The sequence below is a fragment of the Pezoporus occidentalis genome, unplaced genomic scaffold, assembly GCF_034315485.1.
Source record: "Pezoporus occidentalis ecotype Australia unplaced genomic scaffold, CSIRO_AGI_Poc_V1 ctg54, whole genome shotgun sequence".
Taxonomy (NCBI): domain Eukaryota; kingdom Metazoa; phylum Chordata; class Aves; order Psittaciformes; family Psittacidae; genus Pezoporus; species Pezoporus occidentalis.
The window spans coordinates 6,976,223-6,991,145 of record NW_026915877.1 but is presented as its reverse complement, the minus strand read 5'-3'; the positions used below and the strand labels follow the sequence as shown (position 1 = coordinate 6,991,145).

The 14,923-nt window shown below is 38.0% G+C and overlaps 1 protein-coding gene across 6 annotated transcripts in view; it reads right to left on the bottom strand.

Annotated features, from left to right (window-relative positions):
- PRKG1 (protein kinase cGMP-dependent 1) overlaps window positions 1-14,923 on the bottom strand; it is a 492,239-nt gene that overhangs the window by 68,972 nt on the left and 408,344 nt on the right. For all 6 annotated transcript variants that reach the window (XM_062637910.1, XM_062637908.1, XM_062637911.1 and 3 more), the window contains exons 8-9: window positions 9,414-9,479; window positions 229-303 (exon numbers count right to left, since the gene is read on the bottom strand). In XM_062637910.1, coding sequence (XP_062493894.1) covers window positions 229-303; window positions 9,414-9,479 — 141 coding nt within the window. The remainder of the gene's footprint in view (window positions 1-228; window positions 304-9,413; window positions 9,480-14,923) is intronic.

Genomic DNA, 14,923 nt, shown 5'->3' with positions numbered 1-14,923 from the left:
ATTATTTAAGAGAATTTTTTGAAGATCCAGTACTTCTGAGGAATCAAATAGTGTGATTAAGATGGACCTTGGGACCACCTGGCTCTTGGCACTGGTCTGATCCACTACTTTTTAAGCTGTTTTATACTATTATGTTAAGACAAAGCAGAGTATTTTTTGAATTGCAGTGATGTACCATCAATAAAAGCAAGATTAAGATTTTATGCTAAACACAGAGCAGGCACTTACTTTGCTTTTGCTTCTGCATCTTCATAGGCTTTATTGGAAACGTCATCTAGGCCACCAATCAAATGTTTGAAGGAGCTGTAAAAATAAAAGGGCATTTTTAGTGGATGAGTCTCTGCTTGCGAGCCAAGCATGCCAACACAGCTCTTCAGCAGCAACCAGGGGCCATACCTCAATGCTAGGGATGGCTGTGACTGATCAAACCAGGGCCAGGGTTGTGCATCTGTTGGGAATTATGACCTCAGAAATGCTGGAGAAGAGGTGGAAATGCAATAACTAATATCAAGAAAATCAAAACTTATTTATCCAGCTCTTTTAGGAACCGAACCTACTGAAATTACTGCTGAAGCTTTTCCTCCCTCCGATATAAATTTCAGAGTAAATCTGTCAATGTGCCTGGTAAGTCCCATGATGGTAAGGTGCCACTGCCATATCCCTGTCCTCCAATCAGAAGCCCTAGAAGTCCCTCTGCTTTCAAAGTGAAGGATAATCTTTGTTTCTGTATTTTGGCTTTCTCATTTTTTGACAAATTGCAGCCAAAACCACAGCAAAGACAAATGAAAAAAAAGAGGCAGGCAAATTATCATCAGCCATATTTCTTAATGACATTTAAGTGGAAATTTGACTTCAATTGGCTTAAACTGAGTGAGATGGCATGAAATGTTAGGAGTGCCTGATACACTAAGTGCTGAGCTGTCTTCTGCACAAGCTGCGAGTAGCTTGAGACGTCCCCTGACACCATCCTCTGTCCCAGGGGATATATAAAAGGCACAGACATATGAGAAAAAGAACCTAAAAATCTTTTTATATTGTGGGTGACTCAAACAAATGGACTCAGTGACCATTTAATGAATTAACAAGCAACACTCCAGAGGAAAAGAACCCTAAAATACAGCTGTTATGTCTTTGGCATTGATACTACACAGTATCAGAGACTAAATAAGAAACTGAGTATTTTTAATAACTGAAATGAATTAATACCTATAACTGAAAATATTCCAGGTACAAAGCATAGTTTGCTACTATATATTTCCATTATTCCTAGCATGTCTACCACACATAGGCTTTCTTTTTTTCAAGATAGAAAGCACCACTTGTAAAATGAGAAAACAGTTAGGCTAATTTGAAAGGACAGTGCTGTAAACTACAGTCTCCTGACTAATCTCTGCCTTAAGGTCACAGCTTCAGAAATTAAAGTCTTGCAGTTCGTCTGGCTTCTATACATTCGTGACACTCCTGAGGCACCAAACATAGAAACAAAGAACAGAAATGGCAAATAAGAAGTTGAAAAAGTCTTAATTGAAAAGTTGAAAAATTTTTGAGAAAAACTATCACCATTTAAGGCCATATTTATAAATTTAGGAAGAAGAACAGTATATTTAGTATGGCCCTCTCTCCACAAAGACTTTTAGGATGAAAAGCAATTAATGCTATTCAGTGGGTGAGGAAGATACAGGGCAGGTTAATAAAGGTAACGGTGTGCAGGTCGTTTGCATTTCCTCCCCTAAATCACTTGGTCTCAGATCACTTGATATTATATAGGATAAAGAGCGGCATATTAAAAACCTACTAGCTGAAGAGTTCCAAATCCCAGCTGTTTGTGAAAACACAGCAATAAGCAGCATTCACCAGCCTGATGTATTTGGCTTGGGTAGAGGGCAGCTGTGGGAAACACAATATCCTGTGACACACAAGGTTAACCAGGGTGACTTTGGCCTTTGAGCACAATTAAACTGTTTGGACCGCACTTTGCCCAAGCAGCTTAAACACGTGGTATGGTCTTAAGTGGGTACTTAAGTGTACTGCTGTATCAGGAGATGCCTGACCCTAAGCAAGGCACCCCGTGCACATGTGTGGTGAGTGATGATACGACTACCAGACAAATGAAAGGAGGCTTAATTATTTTGTTTTATGAACAGCAGCTGGAAAAAAAAACATATTTTAATCATTATTGTAATAAATATAAGGCAAAAGGCCACAGTCGGGGAGGTATTTGTACTGGTTTGTATCTACAGCTGCTGTAATGGACCTTTCCAGGGTGGCCTTTTGCATAATTACAGTCATCACCACTCTGGAAATATCCTCTGCCCACACAAATTCCCTGAGTTTTCAATTTTCTTTAATTCATAATATTTTAAATGATAAAATCTAGGAAATAATTTATGCAGCACAGGGAAAGCAACAGGAACTCATTAATGAGGAAGAGAAGGCGAAAAACCCTTTACTCGTGCACAGAAATTGTGCTAGGCAGGCTATAATTTTCAGTATGAAGACATGTTAATCACCAGAGTATCTTTTCAACCCCAAATTCCTTTCTCGGCAGTGAAAATATGACAAATTCAGCTCATTCAACACATCAACATTTGTCTTTCTTGTGCTGAAGATGTGCCATTGGATGAGGCCAAACACAAAGCAAGATGTGTATGTTAATGCTCATTTGCACCACAAACAGATAATTAGGCAATTAAGTGAGAGACAGGAATACCATAATCCTCCTGGAATGCTATGAGACATGACCTAAGGCTTAAAATGCAATTTAAAATAGCTAGTCTGGCTTTGCTTTCATGTGGTTAGGAAAATGTGGCAGGGTTAAACATTTAATGTTTTTTGGCAATGCAAATACATCTGTGTCTAGTGAAACATTAAATAGGCAAATAAAAAAAAGTCACCAAACTGAATAACAGTTTGTCTAATACCAGTAAGTTTTTAAGTTTTTATTAAAATATGTTAAGCAAGACTTAGGACTCAGCAAGATACTGATGTTCACTCAAGTCACTTTTTTATTCCCCATCTCAGTGCTGTTGAAGTATCATCTTGCTCACAACTTCCCCAAGAATTTAATCAGAAAACTGCTCAGTATTTTTATTCTGCATAGCCTTCTCTCTTCGCTTTTTCTATTCTCTCCTCACAGCCAATTTTCTCCATGGATAAACTTCACCCTAACTGGGAAAAACAGTAAAACCTAAAATACCCAATGAGGGAACTCAGCTCAGCTTGTATAGCGTCAGTCATGTAAGGATAATACTTTTTTATTTTATTTTTTCCAATTTCCGTTGCCAAGAGGACACAGTTGATACAGTAACCTTTCTTGACATCTCATGGCTATCCCTGTTGAAAAACAAAATAAGGCTTTCAAACACAGAAAACATAAACTCAAAAGTGAAGAATTTGAAAGTACCTGAAATATTTACAAAGCTTCCTTAAAAATCCTGTCTATGTCTAACTAAAGAAGACAATAAGCAGAAAAAACAGCATTTAGCACTCAATACCTGCAAACACCACATAGTTTTGCAGCACTACTGGCCTCTGTCAGCAGCAGCTGTGCCTTGAGTTTTAGTGGCTGTTATCCTTCAGCTTCTCTAACATTTGCATTAGATATTTTTGTACTCCCAGCACCCACAAAATTTACACCTGGTCAAGCTCAGCGCTCCAGGAAAATACTGTTATCAACATAAGTCATATGTAAAGATAGTCGTATATAAATAAAAGATGAACTTAAATCAACTTTGGTGTAAATATTTTTACAGCTCAGAAGAATGAATATTTCCAATTTCAAGAAGTATGTGTGAAGGAAAAAAAATACTGAAAAAGTTTCACTAACTTCTCTCTCAGGGGGGCCAACGATGATCATAATGTTAGAAATGAGTTTTGAACCTTTTCCTCCTGCTTTATCCCCATAAAAAGCAGCTGCAAATAAAGTGTCTGTACATGCTTATGCAAATCAATTACAGAACAGATACTCAAAATTGTCCCATTTGTGTCTACAGTTTTTATCAGAAGATGTTTTATAGAAAATTTCTTGGAGGACCAATCCACTAAAGCCAGCACATTATAATTATTAACTTTTCCCCAGTCAAGTAATCTTTGCTTCTGCAACAAATCTAATAACCCCTCCAGGGAGCCTGAAAATTCCCTAGGATGAACTCAACAGGGCCAAGATTGAAACACACTGGAGCCAACAACACTGTGAATCTCCCACAATTTGTTTCTTCCCAAAGGATGAATTACTGCAGTATCACAATAGGAAACTTAACTAGCAACGCTCTTGATTTTATTTCACATAGGCTCTTAGCAAGTAATAAACACAGAAAGCATGTGAATTGTAAAGAAAAAATTGCTCTTGGAAATAAAAATGAATAAAAGACATCTGACAACTAATAACTGTTATAAAATATTAGTATGTTTACCTAGATAATAAGTTTGATCAGAAGAGAACTGTATATTTTGCAATGAGCTGCCTGGCTCCCCAACTATCCAAAGGCTTCTACCATTCCTTGAACTGGTCAGATGTATCATTTTACAATTACCATGAATAATATGTGGATTCTGCTGAATTTCTGAAGCCAATTTCTAAGCCTCCCTCTATGTTTTATGGGTTGAAAGGAAGAATATCTCCTTCCCTCCAGACAGCCTGGCTAAATCAACCCTGTCTTACCATTAAGCTTGAACACGAAGACACCAGCCTGTCAGGTGCTGAGCAAAGCTGTCATCCTCATTTGATCAGCTTTGTCACCACCTCATATTTTCCCTATCAGGTTGGTGGAACCTTCTCTTCAATGACAGAGTGCATGGACATGTTATAATTTTGAATATAACAGGAAATTACCTAGAAATTTTTCCTACTGATTACTAAGTTGTATCTTTGACATACACTCCTCTATCATATTTCCATTACCTCTGTGTGCGAGGTTCCTTCTGCTTGGGAGGCTTCAGTTTGCCCTCTCTAGCTCCTTGCACAATTCCCAGTTTTGCAACAGACTCCTTAAATATTTTCCCATAATGTCTTCAAAATCTCCCTTCTTCACTCATACACAGCCTGGATTTCTTCACAGGTTCCTATTCTTGTCTGAAGCTTGGTGTTCTTCCTTGCTTTGTCGTCTTCTGTAACTGTCTGCTGCTCATGTTCATTCCCCAGCACAACAAACCTATTAATTTGTGCCTTTCTTCCCCCTCTTAGGTCACATTTTCTGCCTGTTCATGAATGCTACCTTTGAACAACTATGGTACTTACTGAGACATTTGCCATCCAGTGATGTCTCAGCTGGTATCTTCAATGCTTCAGGTGGTGTCTGTCATGCTTCAGTTCTTTGTCCATCCACTTCTCCATGTCTTCCAAATCTGAAGTCGAGAATCATTTCCAGTTGCAGCTCAAACTCTCGCTTTTTCTCCTCCATGAACTACAGTGTATAATATCCTGTCCTTATACAGCTTCCAGCTCAAGGATCACATGCGCTGAGCTTCAGTAACTTCCATTCCCTGAATAAATATATTTCCCTTGTAGCTATCAACCTACATGCTGTTACCTTTTCTTCCTTTCATTACCTTAAAAGAACACGTCAAACTTTTCCTAAGTTTTCTGAATGCCCTTCTCTGGACCCACTCCAACAGGTCCATATCCTTCCTGTGCTGAGTACTCCAGCTCTGGTCATAGTACTCCAGGTGGCGGTCTGACGAGAGTGGAGTAGAGGGGCAGAATCACCTCCCTTGACCTGGTGGCCATGCTTCTTTTGGTGCAGCCCAGGATACAGTTGGTTTTCTGGGCTACGAGTGCACATTGTTGGTTCATGTAAAACTTTTCATTCACCAGTATCCCCAAGGCTGCTCTCTATCCCTTCCTTTCCCAGCCTTTGTTGATAGCAGGGGGATGCCCAGACCCAGGTGCGGAACCTTATGCTCGGCCTTGCTGAAATTCATGAGGTTCACATGATACTTCTCAAGCTTGTCCAGGTCCCTCTGAATGACATCCTGTCTCTCAGGTGCATTACCTGCAACACTCAGCTTGGTGTCAACTGCAAATTCACTGAAGGTGCACTTGATTGCACTGTCTATATCCCACTATACCAGTGCATATTAGTACTTGTCCCAGTACAGACTCTTGAAGGACTCTGCTCATCAATGATCTCCATCCAGACATTGAGTCATTGACCACCACTGTCTGGATGTGACCATCCAGGCAATTTCTTAGCCACCAAACAGTCTATCCATCAAATCCACTGGAATTCATTATTCTAGTAAAGGAAAGCAGTTTAAAGGATAATTGCAAGATGGAAAGAATGTTAATCTTGTCCTTTCTAACAAATATTTTCAGGACAAGGACAAGTGGTAGAAAAATGGCTCAAAGTCAAAACACATCAAAAGCACTGCAAGACTTTTTCTTTGTTAGATCACAGCTCTGCTAGTGTCTACATCAGAAAAGGCTGCACAAAATCCATTCCTGCAAAGCATGTCTACATAGATTTACAAGAAACAGCTATATTTTTTGTATTTTTGTGCCTGTAATGGCCTTCTTATTTCACAAGGAAATCAAAAAGCAAGGTTAACATCAACATCATGAGAGTTTGGTAATGAAAGACCCATCACTTACTACTGTTTGGCTTTCCTCACGGTATTTTCACCTCCTACTTCTTCACCCCTGTAGCATTGTAATACATGTTTTTTGAACTTCAGGTATGATTTTAGGCAAACCATTTCATCTTTTCATGCTTAAGCAATGTCCTATCTCAAACCCAACTTTTCCAGAGCTTGCCTTGGTGGCCTGGCCCATCCCTATCAGGAAACTTTCCTCTACTATTACACTCAAAACCTGTCAGCAAATTGTTCAACCCTACAATTGTTCATATTGCCAAATCCAGAGACCAGTCTTCCATCTGTCTTAGAAATAATTTGGTGTGATACCAAAGTGTGACTCTTACAGTTCAAGTGTTAACTAGATGGGAGTACGGCAGCTGTATTAGCAGTGTGGTTTTCAGGTGTTCTGTGTAACAATTTTTTGATGCCTTGGGAATACTTTTACATTGAAGCCAGAAAAGTTACCCTGATAACAAGGTAATGCCAACAGGTAATATTAAGCCCTACTGTCAGACTAAAATTCTCCAGTTTCTCAGGGAAATGGATTGACCATTAAGGAAAAGATATTTTCCTATAAGTTGTTCTTTGAAATGGCAACATCAATTTTCCTGGAATGTTTTTGATCGAGACACACAGTGAGCATAAATATGTCTGCATCAGTAGGCACATCTGATTAAGAGCTTATCTTGTAATAAAAAATATTAGGCAACCTTAATGACATGCATCACTCCTCTTGTGCAGAACTCCTGTAAGTAAAGGTGACTTCCAATTTCCTATGCCACCTTGCGTGTAACTCTGTGTGAACATTTACCATGACCACCATAACAAACCAAATGTTGTAATATTCTGTGTATCTGGATCTAAAGAAATGCTTTATTTTCTCATTAACAGAACAGCATCTTCATAGTATTCCAAATTTATACAAGTCTTAGTAGGTTTTCTCCATATTAAAATTAGCTTCTACAGTTATTCACATGCCTATAAAATAATATCCTAAGAGAAAAGCTAGGACAAGAAAGTCAGAACCACTCAGGACATAAGACAACCTTTCTTGAACTACAGAGTGTTATAAATAACATTACTTTTCTTGCACTATAAATAGAATTCTTATAAATAGTGTTTCTCTGTTACTAATTCAAGCATCACTAGAATCTCTGGTACAGACTAACTACAGCTTCATCAGTTTAAATTTGACTTGTAATTCCTTACTATTTCAAGGGCATCATATACAGAAAAATAGGCACAAGGGACAAGCAAAGAGTCTGTAAAAGGATCAGGAATGACTGACTGCAATTACTAGTTAATTGCTTACAGTGCAAGACCAAAAGAGCTCTTGAAGTGTTCAGAAAAAAAAAAAAAGCATAAATTACTTGTTGCTTTGTATTGACTTGAATTAATGCTTGCTAAATTATCTAGTTATGTCAATCCTTCTCCTCTTTGCCTCACAGATTGATAAGGGATAGTGTGACTTTAATCTACCAGGCTACCTTGCTTGTCTATGTGAAAAGAAAGCCACTCAGCTGACAGTGCTGAAGTTCACCATCTGTTTTCAATGGACAGACCGTATTTTTTTTTTATTTATCATAAACAAACGTTAACAGGAGACCTCGGATTTTTTAAGTGTCATTCCCCAGTTCAACCATTACAAAAGACTAGATTTCTAGAAATGCAGGACTGTAAAATAACTATAAACAAACCACTTGCAGCTTAGCAGGATTAAGTGTATGTAGATCACCCTACAAGATACTTGAGCCCAGAATCATATATCCCATCATAATATAAGGGCTTAATAGGTAACTCCAAACCCAGCATGTGAGCTTTGACACTGCCACGTGTCAGGGAGGAGTTCAAGGACAGAGAAACTATTTGTGATATTTGCCTCGGTACTATCTTACACCCCTCTGAAAGTTCCTAGCCCTGAGTAGGTCCTATGCATTAAAAAAAACAACAGTAGATTTCCTTTCCTTTTGAACACCCGAAAACTTTTCTTATTTTCCTATGGCTCTGTGAGTGATCCCCATGTTAAGAGAAACTTCCTTTTAGCTTTCACCTCCCTCCTGCAGGTTTCTTTGGGTTCTTGCACCAGTGGAAGCAAAGAAAATTTGCTTCAATCTAATATTCAATCTACCCGCCTCTCATGGTTTCACAGATCTATACTGCATTCTCTTGCATGGATTCCTGTGGAAGATTTATTTGCACCTTTTGATGGTCTATGCCAGTGCTTTACTGCCTCACAACTAGAAAACCACCCCAAGAGGTCGGCTGAATTTTCACTGTAATGCTATTTTTGTTTTAATCCCATTCCCAACAACTGTAGAGAACAGTTAAATTTGCAGCACTGTTTTCTGGAGATCCCATGCATTTCTTTTCTAGATTAATCCCCTCAAATTACTTTAAATTCTCTATACATTATTTTAGTCTCCTGATCTCCTGATCTCTTCTATCTTCTTTGAGCCACACAGGCTCTCCAGCCCAACATAGACTAGAATAACTTCTTGCTCTAACATTTGCCAGAAGCTTGATGACTTTCACGACATTTTGATGACCAAAACTGCAATCTGTGTTCAAGCATAACGCCTGGATCCATTTCCACAGTAATGCTATCTCCCCATTTATTTCCATTTCGTCTTTCTGCACTTAACTGCTTGCATTTGTCACTACTGAGTTTTATCTTCTTGATTTAGGAGGACCTTTCCTCTACTTCAGCAAGGACACATATATACTGTGACTGTATGACTCAAAATTAAATGGAGAAAATGATCAAAGGCTCTACTTAAAAACTGTGAAAGGTGAGAACTGGAGATATTCCCCACCCCAAAGCATGAAAATTATGTACTTACTCTCTGTCTATGACCAGACAAGTTACCGCTTCAGCTGCAATGACATTGGCTGTTCTGACATCCTCCCTGAAAGGAAAAATACTTTTCTTAAATGAACTGTATTACTTTCATGGCAATCTTTATTTTTCCAAACACATTCTTAAAGCACTTCAGGAATAAATTTCTTGGTTCCAAAGCTTTTCCCCTGTATCGATTTGATGTTCATCATCCATAAAGGCTTCAAAACCGCAAAAGCTAAAAACCATGCATGAGCAGAAAAAAAGAAACAGGCTCCCCTTGTAAATAAGACATCCAGCTATGCATCAGTCCATGCTTGTTACCTGTTTTAGTCAAAGCCTCATTCCTTACTATGCACATTTGTGCACAGAAACAGTTTTATCAAAATATGGGCTATATCCATAAATTTATTTACGAACATTTAGTCTTCTGCTTATGTCCTTCTCTCCGAAACCCCACATAATACCTCAGTGCAGGAACATGAAGCATCTAATTAAGAAGGATGTCAGCTCTGCTACTCAGAGTAGGTACAATGTATAGGACTTGCATTTGCTGTATGAGCATGGGGGAGGCTGGAACTCTGCCTGTGAAAGGGGCCTGATTAGTAAAGAACTTTTGAAAGGTCACAACATTAAAACACGGTGCTGGTTATTTTCACCAGCTTTCCAGAAATTAAAAATATTGCACTTAGATTTGTTTCTTTGTCTTCATTACCAAATGCTTTGTATTCCCCCTCTTCCTGACCCACCGAGAATTTAGCTGTGGCCAGCCCAAGTTATACAATCTGAAGTTAATTCATTTTAATCAGACTGATTCAGTGTTTCATCAGGGTTTAAGAGATGCCGTTACATTATCTGCATTGGCTAAACAAACATACATGATTCAGAGTAGCTGTTTTACTCAAATTGACTCCAAACCTTTCCATGTAGGAAACATTAAGGGGATTGCAGGCAAAAGAGACCCACCTCTTTTAAGCACACCTAACTAATTTAGGCTGGAAAACCACTGTACATTACCACTGAAGCAGAAAATGAGATTTAAAAATGCTGTTAGGAATAGCATTTCCCCTGTTTAAAGACTGGAGATATTAAAGCAGTAATATAGTAAAAAAAAAAAGGGGTGGTACATGTGCACTCCTACAGGAATATGCACTCTCCCCTTGAGGTAGTCATTAATTGACTTCAATTAATTATTGACTTTAATTATTTCTGAGCTATCTTTACTTTAATATCCTTATAACAAAGCAAGCAGAAATACAAATGAATAATATTCAAGCCTACATTTAAATGCTGCCTTCCAGTCTATTTTCAATTAAAATAAGTGTGCATTAGTATTAATTTATCCATACTGATAAACAAAATTATGGTAATTTAAAGCAAGTAGAAAGAAGTAGCTAAGTATCAGAAAACAATTATATCTATTAAGTTCTAAAACTTTGGTAAATATAGAGAGGATAAGGAATGATAATATCTAATAGCCTATTATGTTGCTGTAGTGAACTTCTGCCAGTATATTAATACACTGAGTATGCAAACTTTTGGTTGTTCAATAATTCCAGATAAAACTTAACACATTTATTCCATTATCTCAGATACTTTTCTGTGACAAAAAGCCACTTTATAACTTTACAGTCGCAGATTATAGATGTGATTACAGTTAGTATATTATAGTTATATGATTACAGACAGGTAAAATACAGCTATTGGTTGCTTCAGTTCAAACATTTTAAATAAACATTAATATTAGGGATTAAAATGCACAAGTAACTGTTAAGGTTTCCACTACCTTGAACTTAATACATACTTTTAATCAGCATGAAATAAATGTAGAATGAAGGTACTTTCCCAAAAGGCATTTCACTTCACACAAACACTCAAACTGGAGGAACAACACGGTTTTTGTAATGCAAAGTCACGCAACTCTGAGGTTTCCTCATGTTATGTTAGAAATAACTGATAAATCAGGGGAAAAAAAACCACACATTTTTTAAAAAAATGAATGATTAAATGGCTCACATATGAAGTGTTAAGGAAAGAAATCCGTATGTTTGGGTATCTCCAAAGCCATCCTGCACAACCTCGCCTACAAACACTACTCTTTCCACTTATGCAGGAGCCTCATTCCACAAATACTGAATGAAGAGACCAATGGGGGAAAACAGCTTTATGTTTCCACAATTGAAATTGATTGTAGTGGGTTTAAAAATCTCAGATGCTCTTGTGTTAGTGGATGTTCACCAAACAGGGTGCAAGCAGGATTAAAAATCTCATAAAGTTTCTAAAAACAGAAGGGAAAAAAAAACCAACGTATTTTCAGCTCTATATAAACATTAAACCTTTATGTGCATCAGATGTGAAATACAATACACACTCAGACTTCCAAACACTGCCAACACATCACATAGGCATAAAAATGACAAACATACCTAGGGCCATGCCACTGATCTACAAATTAACCTCAGACACCTTCAAGCAAAACAAATTGTCAGTCCATGTTCTGAAAGGTAATATTTCAACAGGCATCCACCAGCTACAGCATTTAGCATTAAATGCAACAAGTAATTATTATAAGTTTGAAAGTGCACAGCATTAAATTCGAAAGTAACTATGCAAAGTGCATGAAATTAAATGCAACAAGTAATTACTAGGAATGCATGGCATTAAATGCAAAAGTAATTGTTGGAAGCACATGGCATTAAATGCAAAAGTAATTATTAGAAATGGACACCATCAAATGCCACAAATAAATATGTGAAAGCCTTGCTTGCAAGCACTGACTCAGACACTTTCTGGGCTTCATCGCAGGAGTACTCATCACTGCTCCCCGAGAAACAGCACTCTTCATCAGAGGAATTGCCTTCACTCTCTGAAAACTCCATCACTACTGTTTGCCTCCACCATTTCCCCATGGGAAAATGCCTGCTTCCTTCCAACCGCTACTATATTTTGTCCTTCAGGCGAGCTGAGGTTATTTTACAGCCCCTTCAGCTTCAAACTCTGGGACTTGGCGAAAGGTCACAGCTGCTGCCGGGGCTTTCTAGGATGCATCATCGGGAAACACAAGCAGAGGGTATTTTGGAACCATAAATTGATATGCAGCTGCACACAAGTGGGCACAGCCTCTGCCCTGAGCACATGCCAAAAACTGTGACAGGAGACCTTGTACTTCTGTGCTTCAACTCCTTAATCCACAGCAGAATTAGATGGCAACATTCCTAAAGCTCTACCAAAGCGTGTTATCATATCACTGTAAACATGAGTACATTATTTAAGAGATAAAATGCATACATTATTTTTCTTCCTATAATTTGTAACCCAGTTCACCACTTACAACTCAGGAAGTTTCAGTAATTTTGCTTCTGATAAACTGCCAACAATTTACTTTAAGCACAGTATTTTTTTAACCATTTCCAGGAACTTTTCTGATAAAAATATACTGATGACATGATTTACAAAGCTGTGCTGGAAAACGTGAATACAAAAGATGTAAGACACCTTTAATCAGAGATAAGGTCATATGTCAGCCTCTGTTCCCAGATTTTACATTAGACTGCAAAAAAAAGTCTTAGATTTAAAAATCTTTGAGATGATTTCCTATCTTTTTGCTTTTTTATACTCCTCCGTAGCTTAACTCATCAAAGTCCTGCTCCAACACTGGCTCTCATAGCTCCTACCACACAGAGTCCCTTAAAGATGCCTATATAATTTGTCAAATAAATAAAAATACATTTGGATGATGTAATTTAACAATATATCATTATATTTGCTTGAAGACTTGCATCAGGGACACAAGTGGTCCAGCCTTGGAATAAATTCTATCAGGATTTTGGGATTGTTTCCCCCAGACACAGCCTCCCAGCACAAAATAGTATTTATTACGCAGTGGGAGTACCTTGCTGCTGGAAGTATCATATTTACAGCCAAGCCTTTTCTGTTCGCCTCCTGAGGGGCATTTTGTCAGTCAAAATTGATTTCAAGCTAAAATACAGTAGAGACATTTTTAGGTCTATAGGTAGGCAAACACTAGCTTAGAGCTAGGGCTGTTTTTTCAGAAGACTGCCAAATTCGGGTACCACTTTTCAGAATAAATAGATAGATAAAGATAATTTTTATCTCCCGTGATAAAAAGTCATGGTGTAATCAGAAATACCCAAGAAAATCATACGGAGAAGTAGAGATGCTGGGTTTTGAGCTACTGCTACATTCAAGTTAATAACTGATTTTTCCCTTCCCCCCCCCCCCCCCGCTTATTTCTGACATTCCTTGTTCTTAATACTTCAAATCAACCTTATTAAAAGATTCTGTACAAGGTCAAGTGTACAATGCTGGAAAGTGGTAAAATGCATTAAAGAACTTGAATATCAGCAAATTAGTAACCTCCAAATAGTCTTCCTACAGCAAGGTTTTAAAACCCACCAGGGAAGACCTACTTTTTTTTTTCTCCATATTTTCTTTTAAAACCCTCATTAACACTATTCACAAGTTTAAATGATCTAAATACTCATTTCCAGAAATCCCATGGGACTTGAGCTTTCTCCCATAGGACTCTTCCAGGAAGCAGCAGCTTCTGCAGAGCAACCAGCAAAGGATCAGACACTGACCCGTCTACACTTGGTGACTGGTTGAGGTCCTTCAGTTACTTGGACAAAGAAAAACAGACTGCAGTCATAACTTTTAGAGAAAGAAAGAAAAAACCCAACAATAATAAATATACAATTTGGGATACTGCTGTAGCCAATAGCCTTTTGAGAGTCTACAGGCCCATTTAGATAGGATGCCCATCACTCTTCCCAAGAAACACAGTCTGATCAAGACAGGTGTCTGTCACCTGTAGAAAGTTTTATCTGAAACGTTAGGACAATCCCTGTAAATGATGTGGTAACCTAACACACATGGCATTTTAAGGCACCTTCAATTGGTAGAATTGGTGCCACTCTACACCCTCTTTTCTGCTTTTTCTTGGTCACCATCGCTGAAGTCAAGTCAATGCAGACCTACAGAATGGTGATAAAGTCCACCATGATTGATGGTGTAAGCCATGGTCTGTATCAGTTACCTGAATCTATTGACTGATTTCCATAGGGTAAAAAGACCCCTTGTAGACTGGTGTTTGGCTTCGCAATGCTACAGCTTTCTGACAACACAATATCCATTTGCAATTGGTTTTGACTGCAAAAATACATTACTGGAATTAATAAACACAGTCTGGTCTTCTAAAATAAAATTTTAATGTGAACCTAATCAAACGTACAACTTAAAAAAGCTGCACTTGAAAAGAGTCCTGCTGTACAATAAAAGCCGTGAAAATCCCCACAGGCATTAAAATCACACCTCTGTCAAGGGAATGAAATAAGGTAGGAAAGAGAAACTGCTTTAAGATACCCCAGTTTGAAAGCATTTATCAAAATGTGCACACTACCACCTGCGCTTCTCTGCAATTTAGGCTATATGGCTACTGGGAAAAGGAAACATTTCTTATAAAAAAAATTACAGTTCATTCAGAGAAAATGGTTT